Here is a 23,708-nt window from a genome sequence, read left to right on the forward strand (position 1 = left end):
TAGAATCGTCGATCAAAATTAACAACTCAAAAATCACGCGAGAGCAAAGACATTAACAACCCAAGGGCTATAGGATCAGGAGATCATAACCACCAAAGGAATAGACGTCAAATAAAATTTCTCAGCTGCAAACGTTACAGTGCAGCCATAACCTTCCTAAAGCAAGTGTGAAACAGCCAACCACAAATTGCGAAGAACCAGCCACCAATCCAACGCTGCTCAGCCAAACCAGAGCAAGAAGTAACCAACAGAGACTTTTAATCCATAGTGCAATTCTCTCTGCGTGAACAGCAGATGCAACATCATGGCACTTAGGCCATTATGTTTAAATTACCATTACGATTACCATATAATCACCAATGGATTTTTCCTGTTCTGACCGTCGACATACTGTTGCTATGTGGGGGCTTTTGCCAGCCAAAGCAAACAGGAAAGTCATCAAAATAAAAAGCTCATCATCAAAACAAAAGAATAGAAAGAATAGCTTTTGCTTTGAAAATTGACTTTATTATAATATATATATATATATATATAGACTACCATGATGTAACATTCCAGTTCACCTCGCCAGGTTTTACCCTCAGAATCATCATCACATGCGTCACAATATCCCTCTATAAATAAGCGACTCAATCTCTTTTACTCCTTTAAGCGTCAATTGTTCTCTTTAGCCACAAAGTTTAAGCAATGGCAGATAAAAGCAAGATTCTACTCATTGGAGGCACAGGATACATAGGAAAATTCATTGTAGAAGCAAGTATCAAGGAAGGCCACCCAACTTTTGTTCTTGTCAGAGAGTCCACTCTCTCTCTCTCTAGCCCTGCAAAATCCATTGTCATTAACAACTTCAATAATCTTGGTGTCAATTTCCTAATTGTAAGTGTTCCGTTACAAACTAAAATCATATTAAGATTCTGTACGAACTGATGTAGCAAATGTTAAGTGGTGAAACGTTAGTTACTCTCACATTGGTGTGTAAGAATATTTTGTATGATTTGTTTATTCGTATGGTGGTATTTATTTATGTTTGTTTTTTGTTTTGTAGGGAGACTTGTTGGATCATGAGAGTTTGGTGAAGGCAATAAAGCAAGTGGATGTTGTGATATCTTCCATTGCTCATGATCAGGTAGATAATCAAGTCAACATCATTGCTGCCATTAAAGAATCTGGAAATATCAAGGTAGGTAGTTAAATTTGTTTGAGTGGATGAATTGGCATGTTTTCACTCTGGCCTCATACCGGACCCAGGTTTTATGTCCTTGTAATTCCAAAAGAAATGAAAAGAAAATTGCTTGGTATATTCAAATTTATTTATTCTTGAATGAATCAGGGTAGCTAATGAGAATTGTTTTTATTGCGGAGATTTATCCCATCAGAGTTTACAAATGATGTGGATAGAGCGCATATTGTTGAACCAGCAACAGGATTGGCTGCTTCAAAGGCTAAAATTCGACGAGCTATTGAGGCTGAAGGAATTCCTTACACAAGTGTGGCATCTAATTCTTTCGCTGGTTTCTTTCTTCCAGCTTTGAACCAACGTAGTTCTGGGGGTTTGGGGTCGTTTCTCCAATCACATGTTCAGGCTTCAAGCATTAGGAGCACTGCCGTAACAACAACTTCGAACCAACCTGGAGCTACTGCTTCCCATGGAGATAGACTTGTCATTTTAGGTGATGGAAATGTAAAAGGTAATAGCATCCTTTTGTATTCAATTACAGTGTTTTACTAAAGGATTCTTCTTGCTTTAGTGTCGTCCATATGGAATTAATTAAACCCTTGGAGACTAACCTACCGACTCTGGGTTGTTTCCTGCACTGTGGTTTAGTTGATAGTCTAAACATTTAGCAACTTTTCAAAGTATATGGTGTTGAAGTTTTTAATCTTGTGTTTGATTGTGTTTATTTGATGATTTGTAGGTTGATTGTTGATTTGGGTAGTAGGAGAAAAAGGTTTGCACAGAAGGTTGAAGAATGGAGAGAGTTGCAGAAAAAGGTAATTCTTGTATATATTTTCCACACACAACATGCTTGACAAAATGCCCCTTATAAACTGATTTGGGGAGAACACACGTATTGTGTGATCTTTTACAGCCTTTAACAGCTAGGCCTACAGAAAAGCATTTAATTACTTTTTTCTTTTCTTAGTTAGTTACAAATAACTGAAATGCAACTAACTAAACATTACATAACAACTTTCTTCAGCTTCTTCTTTTCCTCCTTCTTTACTATCAACTTTTCCCTTCAATCTTCTGCATTTGCTTATTTGTAAATCCAGCTCAGCAACTTAATTACCAACAGCCTCTCCTAAGTTGCTGACTGGTTTAACCCCAAGAGTCAGTCTTAGATAGTTGAATCTGTCTTTAGGTAGAGCCTTGGTGAATATATCAGCCAACTGGTCCTCACCCCTACAGAATTGCATGTTGATCAACCCTTCTTTCAAAGATTCCCTGATAAAGTGATATCTCCTGTTTATGTGTCTTGTTTTCTGATGGAAAACAGGATTTTTGGCCATCGATATTGCTGACATGTTGTCACAATACAATGGAGTTGCCTCAGCCTGCATCTCTCCAAAATCTTCAAGCACAAACCTAAGCCAAATGGCTTGTGCCGTGGCTTCAGAAGCTGAGACATACTCAGCTTCTGCTGTTGACAGAGCCACTGTGCTCTGTTTTACAGAAGCCCAAGAGAACACACCACTTCCAAAGCTAAAAGCATAGCCTGAGGTACTCCTGCTATCATCCTCACTGCCCCCCCAATCAGCATCACAATAACCGATTAGAGTAGCTGATTTGCCTCTTGTGTACTCAATCCCATAGTCTAGGGTACCTTGAACATATCTCAATACCCTTCTAGCAATCCCCATATGTTTCTTTGTAGGGCAACTCATGAATCTTGATAGTAAGCTTGCTGAATACATTAGGTCTGGCCTTGTTGCTGTCAAATACAGCAAGCTTCCCACTATCCTTCTATACAACCCTTCATCTGCAGGTTCACTGCCATCTTGCTTCTTTAATTTTTCACCCACGGTTAGAGGAATTGCAACTGGATTGCAGTCCTCAAGTCCGAACTTAGTAAGTAGAGACTTAGCATACTTACTTTGGTGAATAAAAACTCCTTGATTGGTCTGCAATACACCAATCCCTAGAAAGTGATGAAGAAGCCCTAGGTCTGACATTTCATACCTCTGCATCATCTCCCTCTTAAACTCAGTCATCATCCTTTCACTACTTCCAGTATACACTATATCATCAACATATATTGAGATAATGATCTGGCCTCCTTCACTATCACTTCTGGTGTACAAAGTTGCTTCACTTGCACTCCTTTTAAATTTGCAACTTGTAAGATAAGCATCGATTTCACTATACCAGGCTCTAGGGGCTTGTTTAAGTCCATATAGAGCCTTGTATAGTTTATACACCTTGTGGCTGGACCCCTTCACTTCAAACCCCTCGGGTTGCTCCACATACACCTCCTCGTCAGGCATTCCATTTAGAAATGCTGACTTAACATCTAGTTGGAATAATTTCCAACCCTTTTGAGCTGCCAACGCAATGAGAGTCCTTATAGTATCCAACCTTGCTACTGGAGCAAAAGTCTCATTGTAATCCACCCCTGGTTTTTGAGCATATCCCTTGGCTACAAGTCTAGCCTTATGCTTGTGTATGGACCCATCAAGATTGAGCTTTGTCTTGAAGACCCATTTCACACCTATCACAGGCGCATCAGAAGGTCTGTCAATCAGCTCCCAGGTATGATTCTTCTCTATCATCTCTAATTCAGTTCTCATTGCATCCTGCCAGTCTTTACTCTTTGCTGCTTCTTGATAATTTTCTGGTTCAATGAAGCTCATGTGACATCTATTATAAATGTCTTCAATGCTCCTTAACTTCACTGGAGTTGAACTAGGTGATGATCCTTGACTGATATTCTCAACTGATTCTGTCACTGAACCATTTGCAGGTGAGCTTAACTGATCAATGCCATCATAATTCTGTGCAGCATCTACATTTGTTTCTTCTACTTCACTCTCTTCTTTGTTGCATTCAAACCTTAGTTGCTGTGTGACTGATTCCATGTGATTTTCAGTCCAATTCCAGAACCTGCTCTCATAAAAAACAACACTTCTTGACAGCACTATCTTCTTTGAATCCAGAATATACACCCGATATCCTTTCTCACAACTTCCATAACCCATAAACACTCCCTTCTCTGCCTTACTGTCCAGTTTCTGTCTTAGTGCTGCTGGAATGAGTGTGTAACATACACACCCAAACACCCTTAAGTGTTTAATTCCAGGCTTCCTTCCCGTGAAGGCTTCAAATGGTGTCTTACCCTCCACAGCTGATGTAACACACCTATTTTGAAGATACACAGCAGTATTCACTGCCTCTCCCCAGAATTCAGTGGGTATTCCTTTCTCAATCAACATTGATCTTGCCATTTCTCCTATGGTCCTATTTCTCCTCTCAGCCACTCCATTCTGCTGAGGAGAATAGGCTACTGTGAGCTGCCTCTCCACACCCAGACTTGCACAATAATTCTGAAATTCATAGGAGGTATATTCTCCTCCTCTATCACTTCTCAATTTTTTTAGAGAGTAGCCACTTTGTGTCTCAACAAGTATTTTAAATTTCTTGAAAACACTTAATGTGTCAGATTTATTTCGGAGGAAATATACCCAACACATTCTAGAGTAGTCATCAATAAAGGTAAGAAAGTACCTATTCCCACCAATTGATTCTGCCTGCATTGGTCCACAGAGGTCAGTATGCACAAGTTCCAGTGGATGTTTGGCTCTCCATGCTTCCCCTTGATCAAATTTCTCTCGGTGATGCTTCCCTTTTACACAGCCTTCACACACATTCCTTGAATCTGCTATCACAGGTAAGCCATACACAATCTCTTCCTGTTTCATCTTCTTCATACTTGCAAAATTTAAATGGCCAAACCTTCTATGCCATGTCCAAGAATCTTCATTAACTGATGCTTTCATAGCTGCAGGAGTTAAAGATTCCAGTGCAAGGGGAAAACATCTATTCCCCTTCATTATTACTTTTGCAAGCACATTCTCTAGTTTCTCATCATCAAATATTACTGCCTTGTTGCCCCCAAACAAGATGTAGTAACCATGTTCCATCATTTGACCTACACTAAGTAGATTCTCATCCAAACCTGGGACTAGCAGCACCTCATTTATGTATCTTCTGCCCTTTTTGGTTTCAACAACTAATGTTCCTTTTCCAGTGGATTGAACCAAATCTCCTGAACCCATTTTCACCTTGCAAGTGATACTTCTATCAATATCAATTAAATTATCCTCTTGAGAGGTCATATGATTACTACATGCACTATCAATGAACCACACATCTTCATTCTTTATGCTGGCAGCATGACATGCATAAAACATAGTGCTTGTGCACACATCTTCCTCCTTTGCACTATTAGCTAGCTGCTTGTTGTTGTCACAGTCTTTGGAATAATGTCCAAACCGACTGCATTTCCCACACTTAGGCTTCCCCTTATATCTACATATTCCGAAATGAAATTTTTGACATACAGAACATTGAGGCTTTGTGTTTGTTTGATTACCTCCACCTCTGTGCTGTGAACTGCTGCTGCTACTTACAGTTCTGTTATTCCAGTTTGTGTTGTGACTGAAATTGTGATGATTATTCACATTTCTTCCTTGAGACCAGCCCACATGCCTTTGATCATGTCCCTGCCATCTTGGACTAGATCTCCCCTGCATAGCCTTGTTTGCAGCATGATTATAGCCCATTTTGAGACTACTAAATGCCTTTTCAGTCCTTGTAACCTTATCTTGTTCATCATGCAGGTCTTCCCTCTTGTCAAATACTTTGACAGAGGCTATAACTTCTTCCACCTTCAGCACATCAAGGTCCCTTGTCTCTTCAATGATAGAGACAATGGACTTGTATCTCCTATTTAAACTCATTAGGAGCTTCTGCACAATCCTAATCTCAGGTACATCTTCTCCTAGAGATTTCAGACTGTTTATAGCTTCAAAAAACTTAGAAAGATAGTGTTCTAAGCCTTCTCCTTCTGACATTCTCATGTATTCAAACTCTGCCCTCACAGCTTGCAATTTCACAGACCTCACTTTCTTATCACCTCTATACTCTCTTTTCAGCACATTCCATGCTCCTTGTGCAGTATTCTCATTCCTTATTCTAGGAAAAAGTTCATCAGTCAAGGCTCCTTGGATGAGGCTCAATGCCTTGGCATTTCTTATTTTGTTTTCTCTGAAAACAACTTCTTCAACTATGCTGCTCTTAGTTTCACCATCTTTGCTCTCGGTTTCATCATTCTTCTTATCTTCTTTCTCATATTCTTCTTCTTTCACACTTGAACTTGATTTCATGCCAAACTCAACTACATCCCATAGATCAAATGCTATGAGGATTGTCTCCATCTTTACTGCCCAAAAGTCATAGTTCACACCGTTGAACTGAGGTGTTCGTAAATCTCCACTGGACACCATCTTTTCTGGAATTTTGTGTTTTCAGTCCCTTGTTGATCAAGTTACTGCTCTGATACCATGTTGAAGTTTTTAATCTTGTGTTTGATTGTGTTTATTTGATGATTTGTAGGTTGATTGTTGATTTGGGTAGTAGGAGAAAAAGGTTTGCACAGAAGGTTGAAGAATGGAGAGAGTTGCAGAAAAAGGTAATTCTTGTATATATTTTCCACACACAACATGCTTGACAAAATGCCCCTTATAAACTGATTTGGGGAGAACACACGTATTGTGTGATCTTTTACAGCCTTTAACAGCTAGGCCTACAGAAAAGCATTTAATTACTTTTTTCTTTTCTTAGTTAGTTACAAATAACTGAAATGTAACTAACTAAACATTACATAACAACTTTCTTCAGCTTCTTCTTTTCCTCCTTCTTTACTGTCAACTTTTCCCTTCAATCTTCTGCATTTGCTTATTTGTAAATCCAGCTCAGCAACTTAATTACCAACATATGGTGGATTGCAACATGCAGGTCCATGCTTAACAAAATCTTACAGTTTCATCTGTTGATCTACAGTGGTTTTCAACAAGGAAGAGGACATTGCCACATACACTATCAAAGCAGTGGATGATCCAAGAACAGTGAACAAAATCCTCTACATTAAACCCCCAGCCAACATTATCTCATCCAATGAACTTGTTTCTTTGTGGGAGAAGAAGATAGGGAAAACAATTGAAAGGGTCTATGTTCCAGAGGAGCAAATTTTAAAGAATATTCAAGGTATGAATATCATCTCATTGACTTGGAATGTAAAATGTCATACCCTGGCAGAGCAAAATCTATTCATTTCAATAGCATCCTTCAGCGCTCTGTCAGCTTGAGTTGGATAATTTTTAGAAATACTGTTGTTCTTAGTTTCAGTTGTTCAAAGTTAACATTGTGAAGACACCTTGACATTGATTCTCCTCTCTTTGCAGAAACTTTAGACTTTCTACGCAAACTGACTTTAGCAATTTGCCACTCTTGGTTTGTGAATGGAGATCAGACAAACTCTTGGTTTATTATAAATGAAATTAAAATAAATCAACATTAATTAATTGTGGAAATATTTTAATTATATATTAATATCATTTTTTTATACCATCAAATAAAATATAGTAATCAATAATTGAAAGGTGAGAACTGAAAAGGAAAGGGAGCTTGAGAAATCTATTTTGATTGAGTAGTTAATTAATTTTAACCATTGATTAAAAAAACCATAAAATATGTTAAATTATTAACAATTAAATCCTTGTTATTTAGATTCTTGCTTCTTCTATATGTTAATTCTAGTTAGTGGTGATATTTGATTCTAAAGAATAAAACCAATTTTATATTCAATGTTATCGTCATCAAATATTTTAAAACTAATTAACAAACCTCAATTATTGTAAAAATAAATTGGCAATTAATAAAAAATGAAAAGAGAGAACAACCTTTATTATATCATATTAATTAGATTATTAACTATCAATTATAAAACTTATATTTTTATTAAAAAAATCACAATTAATCATTAATTAATCTTTTATAAGTTTAATGAAGAATAATTATTTTTACCACACCATGATCATTTTTTATACTAATGTTTTTTTTTAAAAAGTCAAAATCATAGGAATTAATCATTAATTCTTGGGATGTCGTATGAAAAATAATAAAAACTAATCATTAAAAATTTGGTGAAAATTTATATTGAAAACAAAATTGAAAAATAAAAGTAAAGGAAAGAAAACAAAAGGAAAAACGAAAAACAACAAAGAAGAAAGAAGAAAAATGGGTCGGGGGATCACTAGGCCTCCACCATGGGATTGAATGCACCGGAGGATTGCAGTGTTACCGCCCTCATCTTCTGTAAACCATTTTCTCACCGGAAAAAATAGGGTTTACATCTAAGCCCCCATCCCACTCCATCTAATTTTTACTCTATTTTCATTTTAAAACACAATATAATCATCCTAAAGACATGCATATAAGAATCTATTTTAAATTACACATCTGTTTAGAAATATGATAAAAGTTATTTTTTAGAGTATTTTTTACTTGAAAATATATCAAAATAATATATTTTATATTTTTTAAATTTATTTTTAATATCAATCCATGAAAACAATTAAAAAATACTTAAAAAATTAATTTAAAAAAACAAAAAAAAAAACAACTATAAAAACACAGTTCACTCATGATGCCTAAACACAACGTTCAAAAACCACACCTAGAAAGAAAAAAATTGAACGTCGTTTTTTTTCTCTCCCTTCTTTCTTCTCTCTCTATGTTTAAAGACGTTGAAACCCACGTTAAACTAAAAAAAAAAACATTGAAACATGAATGATTTTATATAAAAGCATGAACTATGTCTACACAGGCACCCTGACCTAAGTCCAAAGGTGAAAAAACACAAGTTATTTAAAAACATTCACTTAAAAATTAGATAAAATATATTTTATTTTGTTATGTTGTAAATAAAATTGATAGTTGTATCAAAGGAAATCAATTCAATTATGAAGCAAAAATATATTTTTTTATATGAGTTTTCCTTTTCTTATTCATGTTTATTTTTATTTTAACAAAAATAATTTTTTTATTAGTAAAATGTTTTTTGAACATATAAAAACTAAGGGGACGTAGTTAAAATAAATATTCATAAAAAATCCAATCATTTGAATTAAGAGGAAAAAAAATATATCTCTTAAATCAAAACTCCTTTTCCTTATTCATGATTTTTTTTACAAAATCTTTTTTTTATAAAAATCTTTTTTAAAAATAAAAACTTATCATGATCTAAAAAATAAATTTCAACAAAAAATAAATTAAAAAAAATCATGACTTGATAATTCAAGCACAATAAAAGGAAACAAAATAAAAGAATAAATAATCTAAGAAAATAATGAAAAAATGTCGGCATGACTAAGGAATGCATCACAGTGGACACTGGAACCGGTGGGACTTTAGAGCTTCTTCAAGGCCTATCATGGCAGGAAGTAAATACTGATATAAAATCGTATTAGCGAGAATATAATCATCTCCTACATCAATGCATCGGGAGTTTAAACAATAAATGATAAAATAATAATAACAAAACACTAAAGAATTAGGTTATTTAAGAATTAAATTTTATAATTTATTTTGATTTATTTTTTATAGAGCTGTCAAGATCTTATAACTTGAGTTAAAAATTTAACATGTTAACCTAAGTCAATTTAATATATTACAATCTTAATATTTTAAAACAAATAACATCCAATATATCATTGTATTAAAATTTAAAAAAATATTTCATGCACTATACATTATATTTTAAGTTTATAATTACAAAAGTTGATAGAAAACACATTGAAAACAAAATTACAGTACAAAATATTGATACGACCTGCAACACATGGTAGGCTGAACTAGTACAAAGCACTAAAACACTAAAACACTAACATTGGAAAATAGTGTTTTACGTGCCCTATAGCACCTCTTATAATTCACTAACTTCCGCAATGAATTTTTTTTGTCCCAAAATAATTACTTCACTCTTATAGGGTCAAATTGAAGGCTGAGTGAGATTAAATGACAAGGAATTAAAGTAAAAAAAGTGGAGAGAATGGGTAGCATTATCAAAGTTTGAGTGCAATATTCATTATAGTCCCCAAATTTTTAAATTTTAAAAAAAGTGGAGAGAATGGGCCCTTCAAATTTTAAGATTTAAGAACAAAGTCAATTTAGATCCCTGGTGTGAGAGATGAGAGAAAGAATTGCTAAATTTCAAGGGCAAAGAAAGAAAATTATTGTTGATATTGATTCCACCATCAAAATAATCAATTTTGATGTCAACGAGTTCTATTCAGTTAAGAAAGTTTCACTTGAGCTTTTTTTCGCCTTAAAATAACCAAAAATAAACTGATCTTAGCTCTTGAAGATTTTTTATTTTGGTGGATTTCAATTCTTTGTTTGTTAAGTAAATATGGAATGCTCATGCATAAAAGTCTATCAAGCAATAAGTATTAATAAAAAATCTAAACTTGCCTAAAATATATAGAAATATATAATCTAAATATTCCTAAAATATTTATCTATAATAATCAGATAAACATAATATTCTCTCAGCAAACTAAAATAAGAAAATATCAAATGAACAGAAAATAATCAATCTCAATATATGTGTGTATTTAATATGATCAATATAGTATTATCTTACGAAACAATATAAGAAAAATCCTATAAAAAAAACTAATAAATACTAAATTCTGATATAGATACATAAAATTATAATTTTTCAAAATATATACTTTTTATTCGTTGACTTTAAATTAATTATTTTACATTTGTTTTTGTGTTTTTCCCAGATTTATGATTATTAGAATTTATTTTGATTTGACATAAAAAACACAAAAAAACATAAAATAATTAATTTAAAGTCTACGAATAAAAAAACATATTAATTGTAGAAAAAAGCATGCAAAAAAAATATCAAAATAAATAGTACATTTATAAACTGTCATGAATAAAACACACACAAAAACATAAAACATCAAATTTTGATTGAATAAATTCATAAATTAATTGAAAAAAAAAAACGTTATGCTCACTGATGAGGTACCAAAAAAATTAAGTAACTTGGAAGCAAAGCTTAAATGTTGAATGAGTTGTTAATTTTTTTAATTCTAACAATTTCATTCATTCTCCTTAACTAATATGGCTAGTGTCTAGTAAGTCAAGATTACTAGAACTTACAAAAGTATATTTTTAAAGAGAGAAAGTGCAGTGATATTTTAGAAAAATAGATCATAAAAATATGTATATTAAAAATATTAAGAAAGAAGAGATGTGAACCTTTTACCTAGATGTTTCAATGGATATTTATAATCTCTAAACCTTATTCTTTTGCTAGAGTGGAGGGGTTAGAGAGTTATTTCATCCTTATAAATTAATTTTATATCATAAACTGTGTTCTACTTATTTTATCCAGTTAAGAGATAGAAATATGATAGATCATGAAAGACTTTAATACATCTAATTGTGTTAGTGGAGATTAGATTTGTTTAATTAAGTCTATTTGTTGATAAATAATCACTTCAAAATTTATATAAAAATTTATAGAGGTGTGACATTAGATTTGAGCATTATCTTTGAATTCATGGGTGTAGTGGATCTGGCCACACGTTAAGCCTAGATGAATATGGAGTGCCCGACCATGCTTGAATGCGATGGTAAAAAATCCTCGAGCTTGACATCCTTAAAGACACATATCAGGCCCACCCTATTGACCTGGCAGCTTGTCAGGCCAAGCTTCTAAACTTGGCAACACCTACCATGAAATATTATATAATCATAAAAGAGATTGTCAATTAAGAATGATAATTTCATTTAAATTCAAATAATATAATTGTTTTCGATAATTATTTTCCTTGACAAACAAAAAGTAAAGTATAGATATTGTCCAACCTCCTCAAATTTAATATATATATACACACACATATATTACATAAAACACAGTAAATAAAATATAAATATATAATTTTTTTTTGTTCATTGAATAATGCCTAGGTGTGGATGGATAATTCATGAGCGGGTTATAGGCCTGGAAATAGCTTAACTCTCGTAATCTTATTGAAACTATAATGCCTAGGTGTGGATAGCATAACTTTTAGTGGGCCTTCGAAGTAATAAATAATAAAATTAAAAAAAAGGGGGGGCTTTGACTCTGAAACTCCAAATTCATTAGTTTAACAATTAATTTGAACAACATCATAATACTTTTTTTTTTTTTTCTTGACTTAGCCTTTAATACTCCCAAAAGTCTAAAATATGAGGTAAAAGTAGGTGAAAATCCCAATACTCCCATCAAGACTTTTATTATTAGTATTTTTGAATTGTATGGTATATTAATATAAAAAATATATTATTTTAATTTATTTTCAAACAAAAGAATTTCAAAATCACTCGTGAATCTCATCAGGAATCATTGAACTTGGAAGAGGCGGGCAAATCAGTGTCGTCAAAGGAACTCAAGAAGGCCATGTAATGCAATCATCGTAAGTACATGTAAAACAACCAAGAGGAGAGGGCACATAAAGTCACCAAATCACATCTCATAGAGTCAAACTCCAAAAAAAGACAAAAACCAAAAAAAAAAAGGTCACAGTAATTTTAATTTTCTTTCTAATTTCAACCCTAATTTGCTCTCTCAACACTTGAATACTACATAGTAACTAAACCCTGCAATCCTTAATTAGGACCAAAATCCAAAAGAAAAAACAAGAAACACCGAATTAACATACTGCTACATCATTTAAGACCATTCCCAGGAGTTGAAATAGCAAGATCAGGCCAAGAAAAGCAATCCCCGCCGACAAACCCATTTTCCTGACCATTCTCAAACTGCCATGTGTTGCCCAGTCCAGCTGTGACGGCAGCCCCACCATTACCACCTACGGAAGCGCCAACATCTCCCATTCCCGGAAAAGGCCACAGCCCTCTTCCAAGAGCGAAGTTCACATCTTCAATCCCAGGCCCAATTCCAAGCCCAAACCCATTAAGAGCCAAGAACCCAGCTGGGCCTTGAGTATTCAACAAAGAAGTAAAACTCCCACCCAGACCACCACCGTTACCCTTCCCATCACCACCACCAAAGTGGACGGACAAACCCTGATTGGCTGTGAGTGGGAGCAGCACTGGGGTAGCAGGCAGTGGTAAGCCATCAATATTAGTGCCTGTCATAGGACCAACGAAGGAGGCAGGAGAAGTAGCTGACGTACGTGACCTTTTAGCATTTTTCCGAGTGCCACCACCAACAGGAATGTCCCGGAGGGTGCCACCGTGAGTCCAGTAACGGCGGCAAGACTTACAGAAGTGACGAGGCTGGGAGAAGTTGTAGTTGTTGTAGTAACAAAACTTAGTATTCGTTGAGTCACAACGTGGACATGGCAAGTGCTCTTGTTCTTGAGGTGGTGCTCCTCCTGGCTTAGTTAAAGTTGCAGCTGTCGATTGTTGTGCTCTCCTTGCTGCTTCGCTGCTTGATAATTCTGCCGGCATTTTGGCTTTTGGGGGCAAAGAGAGTGTTGGAGGAGTGAGTATTGGTTATGTTTTGTCGTGTTTGAAGACAGAAAGAAGAGTGATTTTCTGTGAATGCGCGTGTAGTTTGTGAGGATGTGAAATGTGGGTGGCAAGGGGGTAATAGAGGGGAATTTATGTAGAGATAGATGGGAGAGGGAGAATCTGAAAAATTCTGAGGGTATGTGGAGAGGGTGCGGTGCAAGGCAGGGAAGAGAGAGAGAGAGAGAGAGAGAGCAGCAGCAGCAGCAGCAGCTTCAGCAGCTTTTACAGTGTTCTGTTATAGGGGTAGCCAGGCACGACATATTCAGTCGGCTCCAGAAACGGGTTTCTTACTGGGGTCAGCTAGTCAGCTCTAGCAGCTTAGGTATGCGGCTTCTGTGCTTAGCTATCTATCTCTCTCTCTCTCTCTCTCTCTGCTTGAAACAAGACAATATTCCTACTACTGCTACTGTTTTTGTTAGTTGTAAAACTCGTTAGTCTTGAAATACTACACAATTGGGATTACTCTACTGTCTGCCTAATCTTTTCTTGGTTTACGGGGTGACTGACGGATTTCATCTCCAGTTTTCGGATATACTATAAGAGTACAGAATTTACAAGCTTTTGGTTAAGTGATAAAAATTGTTTTTTTTTTAAATATGATTTTACTTATAAATATATTTTTTAAAAATTTATTTTTATATCTGTAAATTAAAATAATTTAAAAACATAAAAAAAATTAATTTTTGCAGGAACTAATTCAACTTCAATCTCAAACACCCTCTTTATGTGTTGTTAATTGCTTTGTATTAAAATTATGTTTATTGATGTTTTTATGGTTTATATACACATTAAAATTATTAAAAAACACGTAAAAAATATTAATTTGATTTTTTAAATAAAAAATATTTTAAAAAATAAATTAAACCATGTTAACAAACACATATTTGACACATACTTGTCACAATAATGTTGTCTCATAAATGAAGATTGTGTGCTATTAAATTATAGTTTTTTTATTAAAAAAAACATATATATAGAGAGAGAATTGTGCTAATTAATTGAATTGGTACACTAAGGTACCGATTCTTTTGTTTAATCTACAATGATGTTGTTTCTTTGGTGGTGGGGGAAGGGATGTGATGAGTTAGGTAGAAGCATTGGCATTATTAATCTAGTAGGGCCCTTTAATTCTTGATTGATTTAAATTTGCTAGCAGAAAAAAGGCTGAGATTGGAAAATTAGAAGAAAAAACAAAAAGAAAATAGAATGTGTCAACAAACAGAAGCCTAGATCTTGACAAGGATAGAAGAATTGGATTCAAACCAAGGTATAGCTAGCTACCCACCAAATTCCAATAATTCAAGCATTTCTTGCTCTTAAGGATCAATAATACAAGCATTATTAGAGAAACATAGCTTCTTTTTTCTCCTCATTAGGTTGTCCTTACACCTTAATGCAATTATAAGTAATATCATTATATATGTATAGGTACCTAACAAATTAATTATTTCAAGTAAAACAGGCAATTCCGTTGCCCTTAAGATTGCATGCAATAATTAACATCATGTATTACTTTATAATAAATCACATGCAACATTTTTTTTTGTCTTTTTAGTGTGGTAATTGTTGTTTTTCAAAGTATTTTTTACTCAGAAATATATTAAATTAATATTCTTATTTATTTTTTCAAAAATTATTCTTAATATTAGTAAATTAAAACAATCCAAAAATATATAAAAAACTTATATTTTTTAAAAAAATTAAATTAAAATTTTTCACGATTGCAAATCCCAAACTACCCTTTAACATGCATGCAAGGAAATCCGACAATGCTTACAAATACATCATACAATATACACATAGAACAAATGCAATCATTTGAAATAGATTTCACAAGTAAGATCTTTGTCAACTTCTGATTAAAAAAAAAAACAAACAAACCAATATCTTTGTCAACTTTTTTCTTCCATGGTCAGAGCTAGAATGTTTCGAACCCAATTTTTAAGCAAAGAAAACCAAACCCAACAACAACATAGTAATACTACAAGTTCATGCAACACATTTCCCACCCAAACGCACAGATTTTGTGGTGGGCTACACACGATTCCAAACATGATCCCCACTCTAAATCTATGATTAGTAAAAAGTTGGATAGACAATATCATAGGATGGCTCCTTGGCTAATGGTGGCTCCTTGGCTAATGGACAGACGACTCAGACTAGAGAGAGAGCCAAGAAAATTCAAGAAGCTATAAGCGTGAGAATAGAGGACAGGAGTTTTGAGAGATTGAGAGGGACTTTTGATGAGATAGAAGTAGAAGGAGGAGGGTGGTGGTGGTGGTGGTGGTGGGACAGACCCGACAGAATCATAGATGTCGGGCAGCGTGGGATACAATAATTGGGTCTTCCCTCTGATTTCGGACGCGTCATGTCCGCATCAGATTCCCTTCCTCCGTACCAGTAAAACTAGCCTATGCCTAGCTCTCCTGCCCTCCTCTCTCTCTTATTACTGCTAACATCAATCTCTCACCGGATTTCACGCTCACTGTTCTCGTTACCAAACAACACTGTTTCCTTCTTTGGACACACATTATCCCTTACCACGCATCATCACCCTTTGATTGTCATCAGCTCATGGGGTGTGTGATGACTCCAAATCTGATGTGTGGTGTTAATCAATGTCAAATTAAGCCACATTTTGTAGTCAAAGATTGAGATGCTGCTGTTGTTTCTGCGGTGGAATTTTTTAGTTTTGATTTATATTGAAAAAAAAAGTTTTTTTATATGTTGATTTAAAAAATAAAAAAATATTTTTTTGATATATTTTTTTAAAAAATTAATTTTAAAAAATAATCACTACCAAAATATCAAACAAACTTTAAATAGAATAAGATATGTTTTTTTCAAAGTTGCATGATAAAAAAAATCAAAATAATACAGTTGAGAACTTATTTTAAAAATAGATTAGTTTAAAGGATCATAGTTTAAATACTTGCAATTTTAAATTTGTATGTAAATTTAAATATATATGGATAAAAAATTTATTATAATTTATAAAATAAGAATTTGACAAAACATGAATAATTCAGTTTAATATATATCTTATGTATTAAATCAAATTCTTAACCCATCTAACTTAAATATTCTACAATAATAATCTAAAAATTCAAAATTTAAGTAAAATCAAGTGTTATGTGACAAAATAAAAAAAAGTAAGAAATTGAATATATTGCCGCACAACACTATTTGTATAATAAAAAAACTTTCAACTTTTGGATTATTGTTTTAGAATATTTAAGTTACATTGGTTAAGAATTTGATTTAATCTACTTAATTATCCACGTTGTCAAATTCTTATCAAATTAATTAGAATGAGTTTTCGTCCATATATATAGTTGAATTAATCTGATTTTATTAACTAATTTTGTTGAATATAAGTTATTGAGTTGATTTTTTAGCAAAAGTTTATGATACAGATGAAGGTTTGTTACAAGTCAAGACTCTTAAAGATCAAGGACATTGATCATAACCACGAGGAAAACACCTAAAATATTTAATTTTTAATTATTAAAGTCTTCACTTTTCAAAAAGCTATTATAACACTTTATTGGAAGAAACTAAAAAACCCTAATGATGTTAAATAGGAAAAATAAACTAACAAAACTATTCTTTTTAAATAGAAAAAAATTAAAAGGTGCAGTAATATTGAATAGAAAAACAACAAAATCAACTTTTAAAAAAATTTATTTATTTTTCTAAAAAACGATCATAACTTGAGTGGCTAAAAAATTACCTCAAATAACTAAAGTTATAGATCAAATAACTAATATACATTGTGTTACTTTGAAAAACAAAAAAAAAAACTCTAAGATACTGTTATTTCATGCATGTTAACCACCAACAAATTGATATATTAACATAATCCAACATGCATTTCAATGGATTGGGATTTGAATTGATGAAGGTATATTATAAAGCCTGCCAAGTTCTTGCTAATTCCCACTAATGTGAACATATTCAAGGGGCAAGAAACTCTCTTGTCTTTGACAATATAGAGTTTTATTTTTTTAGATGACTTGTTTCTTTTATTTGTTTTTTAAAAATAACCGGTTTGAGTTTCATAAACTTCAGAGTTATTGAAGATTTATATAATTGTTAATTTTAGAACCTATAAAATTAGTTAAGATACATGCAAACTAATCCGAATATTCACATTAATTAAAAAAAAATATCAAACAATACTTGTTGGACGACGAGGCCATTGATCACACAGAACAATTTCCATAATTCACTGTGTTTCTTTCTATTTCACCTCCAAACAAAAGATGTTCACAAATCTTAATCTGTCAACTAACACCTTTATGTAGTCTTCAGGTCATGGGATAGGGTCTTTGTAGTGTTTTCACTCTGAGTCTGTGTAAGGTGAAAACGTTGTAGCCATTGTCTTATTGGCTACCCTATTCCTACCTCCTAGCTAGACCTTCTATTTTCTTTAATAAAATGGAATTAAAAAAATGACATGTATTTCACTCACCCATGATGTAAGTCATTCACATGGGATAAATATGTACAGGGATAATTTAATGCCGTTATTTTTTATTTATTTTTTATTTATGGTGAAGCATATATGGTCATTTACGTTAGGGTTTGATAATTCAAAATGTCATCTCAGTCGATTACAAAGTATTGATGAGGAAAACTTGGTGACGAAACAAAAAGAAGATCAGTTTTTTGGGTCCCTGTAAGATGAACAAAAGAGTTAGTAGAAGCATGGTTACAAATTTGACCACACATCAAAGAAAGACCAGCATGGATTATATATATATAAAAGACCAAAAGAAGGAATTCACTTGAATTTCCACCACAAGGATATCTTAGCACTTTTATAGCTCCTTCATTGAACAGGAAACAGAGGCCATGGCTCACCAATTCCGGTTTCAAAACTTGTGAGACGCGCCATGAACCAAGGATGGGGCTGGCTGCCTGGCTGAGCTAAGCTTTTCATAGTCATGCTAGTTTGTGGTCAAAAAGCAAGTCCCTAGAGAAGGGTAAGATCGATGATGTGGGGGGGTGGGGTCCCAAACTATGAAGAGACACCTGTCAGCAAAGGACTTGAGGTGTCGGTAGATGGAGGTGGGTCATGGCCATCGGAGTGGTGGTTTTGATTATCTCTCTCTCTTAACCCAGTGGCACGCGAGGGCTGAGAAGCCATCTAAATGTCTCCTTGGCACGATCATATGTCGCTTTCAGTAAAACATTGTTGAGATGATCAGCCTCAGACTCGGCCTCCCTTCGTAGCTAGCACCATGTAGTGTAGAAGTTCAGTACTGTGTTATTCGGTCGCCCATAATAACTGACAATCTGTCCTTTCCTCCTCCATCATCCTCCCTGTTCTTTTCTTCAGATTGAAACTCTGTTCCCTCCTTTTCTTTTTGGCATTTTCTTGGTGCATTATGATTCCATCACATGGATTTAGTTGGGATGGATTTCTTAGTCCCAGGCTTTTTATCTTCCATCAAACGTGAATGTCATTATTGAATTGGTTAATATCGATTCCTTCGTGTATAAGACAGTGTTTTCGGTGGTAGGTACAGCGTTATTCTCGCTCCTAGTATCAATCAATATCTCATTTCATTTCATGCGTCCATTGTTATAAAACTGGCAAGCTAAGACTATAGACTATAGACCGGTCGGAGTAAATAAAAAATAAAACAAACTAAGTTGATTAGATTAATATAGACTCAACTAGAACTTAATCATTAATACATTGATTTTTTTTTAATCAAAATAATATTATTTTAATTTTTTTAATAAATCAACTCATAACCTAATCAACCTCAATCGACCCCTTAATTTATGATCCAAACCTTGCTCCAAATTCAACTCACCTTAAAACCAGCATGCATAGCATTAGTATATGCAAGCAAAAGAAGAAAACAACCCATGCCTTTTAAATTCTAATGTCTAGAAGCAAATGTCTTTTTCAAATAATAACCTAAAAGAAATTATAAAGAGGAACTTTTTTTCTTTTATATAAATTATAGTGAGGAACTAAGTATGACAATGGAGGGATTAGTTGTTAGGAATATTGGTGAGACTAAAGAGTGCGAAGATGACCTAAAAAACAAAAGAAGTTGGAATCGCTTATGATTGAGTTGGAATTGTTTTTTAGGCCTAATGAATTGATAATGGAACAAGAAAAACTAATATTTGCTATATTTAAACTTTAATTAATAAAATCAAGAAAAACTTTCAGGCATAGTTTGAAAAGGAGGAAGGGGGTGATGGCTATTAAGGTGGATCTAGAAAAAGCCTATTATAGGCTTTGATGGGATTTCATTAGAAACACTCTCATATTAGCAGGAATTTCAAGAAGCATAGTGGGAATCATTATGAAGTGCATTGAAACTACCTATTTAAGTGTCTTGGAATAAAAGTCCTTTAGAAAAATTCCTTCTTGCTAGAGAATCCGTCAAAGGGGACCCTGTTGCGATGTCGCGGTCGCACAAATTAATTACCCTAGCTTCAAATACAACACACAAGATAGTATAGAGCAAGCAAGGGGTCGATCCCACAAGGAAGTTTCAAGTCAGATTTTTATGTTGTACGTTATGTAATTGGGGGGATTTGGTTTGTGATTATCTAAACTATAACAGCAATTAAACTAGCAAACACGATCAATTAAAACCGAAACTTATCAAGAAAAACAAACCTTGGTCGCAAGCACACATCCACCAACAGAAATTAGAACCGATCCTTGAAACGAAAATTGCAATTTATGTTCTGAAATTTTATCTTTTCTTAACATTGATTAATTAACGGATCCGTCGTATAACTAATCCTAACCAATAAACAATCAAAGTGTCCACACTAATGATTCAATTTAATGGTAGCTTTAAGAACTAGATAATTTCATCAAGATTAACATACAAGCTGTCCGCAGCTTGTATCACTTTGTTCAAATGTTCTCCCTAAGTTCAATAATGTAGTTCCGACACAATTATCAAGCTTAGTTGCTTCACAAGTTCATATATCACAACTCCGGTTTTGATATTAAACTTAGCAATAGATTGTTCACAACAATAACTTAGAGTCCGCTCTAGCAATCATCAACAACAATCATAGAAAATATGCATAGGAAAACAATCATACTCATTCATAACATAAACTGAAAATAGAAGGAAGAATAAATCTCACGGTTCTTGAAATCCGAAGGTTTGTTGTGTCCTTGCAACCAAGAAAAGAGCTTAGCCTTGCATAACTATTGAACAACTACTTCTAAAGAATGAAAAGAGCATGATTTTTGGGTTTGTAGAGGAGAGAATTTGTGTTTATTCTCTGCTGGCTGCTGCCTCCTTCTGCTCTCCCTCTTTTCTGCTGGCTGCTGCCTCCTTCTCTCTTTCTTTTTATATGCTAAGAAACCCTAGTCTCTATTTTACAAAATAGTCCTCCCTTGAGTTGGCAGTTTACATTTAAGTACTTCAATATCTATTTTTCCTAAAAGGAGAAATAGCCTTGCATGAAATCTTCAAGCTCTGAATTAGAGGAGCTAAATTGCTGATATAAAAACTTGGATGTCGGTTTAGATGCTTCGGAACGTAATTTGGACTCGTTTCTTCACGAAACCTGTTTGCTGGCAGAATTCAGTTGTCATCTTTGGAAACTCATATCTCCCTCATATGACATCTTTTTTGGCTGAAATTTTGAGCGTGGATAGGTCTTTGAATTAGGAATCCAAGAAAATTTAGTTTGCATCAATCGGACTTCTGTAGCTCCAGATATTAAATTTTGAATGGCCAAAGGTCAACACTGGCAGAATGCGAGATTTGACTTTGCAGGATGTGATTTCCATGATCTTTCTCCTTTTATTTTTCTTGCATTACATTTCCAGAAAGGTATGGATGTTAGCTTTTTAGTGCCACTGGAATCACTTCATTTCAATCTCTAGAACTCACGCTCTGCACAAAACATCGACTGAACATCAAATCTGTCAATTACCTCCAATTTACTCCTTTTTGCATCTTTCATCCAAAAATGCCTTCAAAACATAAAACAAAGAATATCAAGGCATTTTATATATAAAACATGGACAAAACATTAGGTAGATGTGAGTGAAACTATCGAATAATATGGTTACATCAGACCCCTTATCTTTTTATATCCTTGTGCTATATTTGTAACGCTTGTCACAATTGATTCATAGAGAAGTTAGTCTGGGTAATTGGAAACCATTCCAGGTTAGTAGAGAAGGTAAAAAAATTTCCCATTTATGCTTTGCAGATGATATGTTATTGTTTGCGGAAGCAAATGAGGGGCAATTGCAAGGTTATCAAAAACACATTTTTGACACAATATGGAAAATGCAAAATAAACTCGAATCATAAAATCATAAAAAAAAATTTTCAAAGTGTAGTAATGGTTGCTTTTAAAAGTGGATGAAGAAAAGTTAAGAGAATTCGGTTATTAGTAAAATTTTACAAAATCTTTGATCTGCATTACTCTCCTTACAACAAACTCTACCTTCCTGTAATTCTTATCAATATACATGGATTTTATTATTATTATTTTGCCTAAACATGAACAACATTTACTAGTATACATAAATTTTTTCCCAATTACACCTAATTATAAGCCAAAAAATATAATAAGAAAAATAAAAAAAACAAGAATCTTACTTCTGCAACAAAAGGCTATAATTTACCCAATTGCTTGTTTAGCCATTTCACTAGTAAGATGCAACCAGAGTACAAATTAGCAGTGAACCACATCCTAACTATGCAACGATGTAAAAGGTGATTTTTTTTTCTTGATACATGATATGTTGTCCTTTAGCTTCACAAAAATATACTACAAGTTCTAAAATGACAACACAACATGAAATTAGAATTCAAACTCAATTTAAAATACAGGAGTACCTAATTAGACAAGATTACAAACATGTTCAAAAGCAGGAAAAGATATCCAATTAGGAAAATTATCACCACATATTTTCTTCAAATCATCTTTGTTGAGTTCTGAGAAGTTTTATATCAAGAGCCTACAAACAAAAATTCAAGTTCACATTTAACTTTTCAAATTCAATGCACCTCACAGTATTTTCAAGCAACTTCTACGGAATAAATAATAAAGAGAAAGAAAGGAAAATGGCAGGTATCTCAATCAAAATTAACAAACCTTAGCAACTCTTTTGGTGCTTTGGTACTGCATCATGTGTTTCCATCCAGGCATCCAGCCATCAACTCGATTCCAAAGATGATCCCCAAAAATATCCTTGAAATCAGCCCCATTTCCCTCGATTCCAAGCACAACTAAACCTAATCCACCAAAAAGAAAAAAGAAAACACAACGACAAACAAATTAGAAAGAAAATAAAATCAAATAGCGATGCATTACATTTATGAATTGCTATTGTTATTATATGGAGAGGCTAAAGAGAGGAATTTGCAGTGGAGAAAATAGGTATCAGAGAAACAGAGGTAGAATCAGTTATGATTGCTTTACACTAGGATAGTACTACTGATACTGCGATGCCCCTGAGAGTTTGTTTGTTTTCTCTTTCTTGAAAGTAACGGTTCCTTTCTTTCTTGAGTAGGAGATGCGAGCATTTAATATTACTCCACAAGAAAAAGAAAAACTAATAAAAGAGCAGAGGGAGGGCCAGGTATGGCAGAGGAAGGAGAGCGAGATCATTGCTGCCTGCCGCTGTTGATGAGAGGAAGTCGTGAGTCATTGATCTCAAAGATTTTCTCTTCAGAGATAAAGAATTTAGGGTAAAACATGGATGAGTGACAACTGGCATGTCGTTATTGGTTTGAAGAAAACATATATTGCACTATTGTAATGCCGTATATGTTTTCTGCTGAAATTGTTAAAACGATTATGAAATCATGTTTTTACGTGATTTCATCCGATTTTAACGATTTCACCCAATTTTAACGATTTCATCCAATTTCACCCATTTTCGAGTTTTTAAGGCGATTTGGCACGTTAAACATATATTGACTCGTAAAATCATATGATTTAATTTACAAGTCAAATTGTGATTTTAACAACCTTATGGAAATGGATAAAGTTCTAGAGTGTCATAATTTGTTATTTTCAACCTTAGGACAACAGGCAAGTGTTGAAAAGACCAAAAAAATTTTCTCTGAAGGTGTTCCTTATT

General features: G+C 33.7%; 3 protein-coding genes across 3 annotated transcripts; 2 read left to right on the plus strand and 1 right to left on the minus strand.

Annotated features, from left to right (window-relative positions):
• Positions 1-635: 635 nt before the first annotated feature.
• Positions 636-1,353, plus strand: LOC133672930 (phenylcoumaran benzylic ether reductase POP1-like). Its single transcript, XM_062093505.1, has 2 exons — positions 636-876; positions 1,046-1,353. Exons 1-2 carry the CDS (start codon positions 688-690, stop codon positions 1,190-1,192), a joined length of 336 nt encoding a protein of 111 aa, XP_061949489.1. The 5' UTR covers positions 636-687; the 3' UTR covers positions 1,193-1,353.
• Positions 1,352-7,581, plus strand: LOC133672561 (phenylcoumaran benzylic ether reductase Pyrc5-like; the record flags this gene model as incomplete). The annotated part of the gene is made up of 3 exons (XM_062093007.1): positions 1,352-1,688; positions 7,061-7,264; positions 7,462-7,581. Coding segments are annotated over 3 exons (657 nt in total), but the record flags the coding sequence as incomplete, so codon positions are not given.
• A 4,996-nt stretch (positions 7,582-12,577) lies between these two features.
• Positions 12,578-13,950, minus strand: LOC133672951 (dof zinc finger protein DOF3.4). Its single transcript, XM_062093524.1, has one exon. It carries the CDS (start codon positions 13,538-13,540, stop codon positions 12,794-12,796), a length of 747 nt encoding a protein of 248 aa, XP_061949508.1. The 5' UTR covers positions 13,541-13,950; the 3' UTR covers positions 12,578-12,793.
• Positions 13,951-23,708: the final 9,758 nt, after the last annotated feature.

This window comes from Populus nigra, chromosome 14 (assembly GCF_951802175.1).
Source record: "Populus nigra chromosome 14, ddPopNigr1.1, whole genome shotgun sequence".
NCBI lineage: Eukaryota > Viridiplantae > Streptophyta > Magnoliopsida > Malpighiales > Salicaceae > Populus > Populus nigra.

Coding starts and splice junctions, on each gene's coding strand:
- LOC133672930 (XM_062093505.1), top strand. CDS start 688: ATGGCAGATAAAAGCAAGATTCTACTCATTGGAGGCACAGGATACATA. Junction 877..1,045: donor TTGGTGTCAATTTCCTAATT/GTAAGTGTTCCG, acceptor TTTGTTTTGTAG/GGAGACTTGTTGGATCATGA.
- LOC133672951 (XM_062093524.1), bottom strand. CDS start 13,540: ATGCCGGCAGAATTATCAAGCAGCGAAGCAGCAAGGAGAGCACAACAA.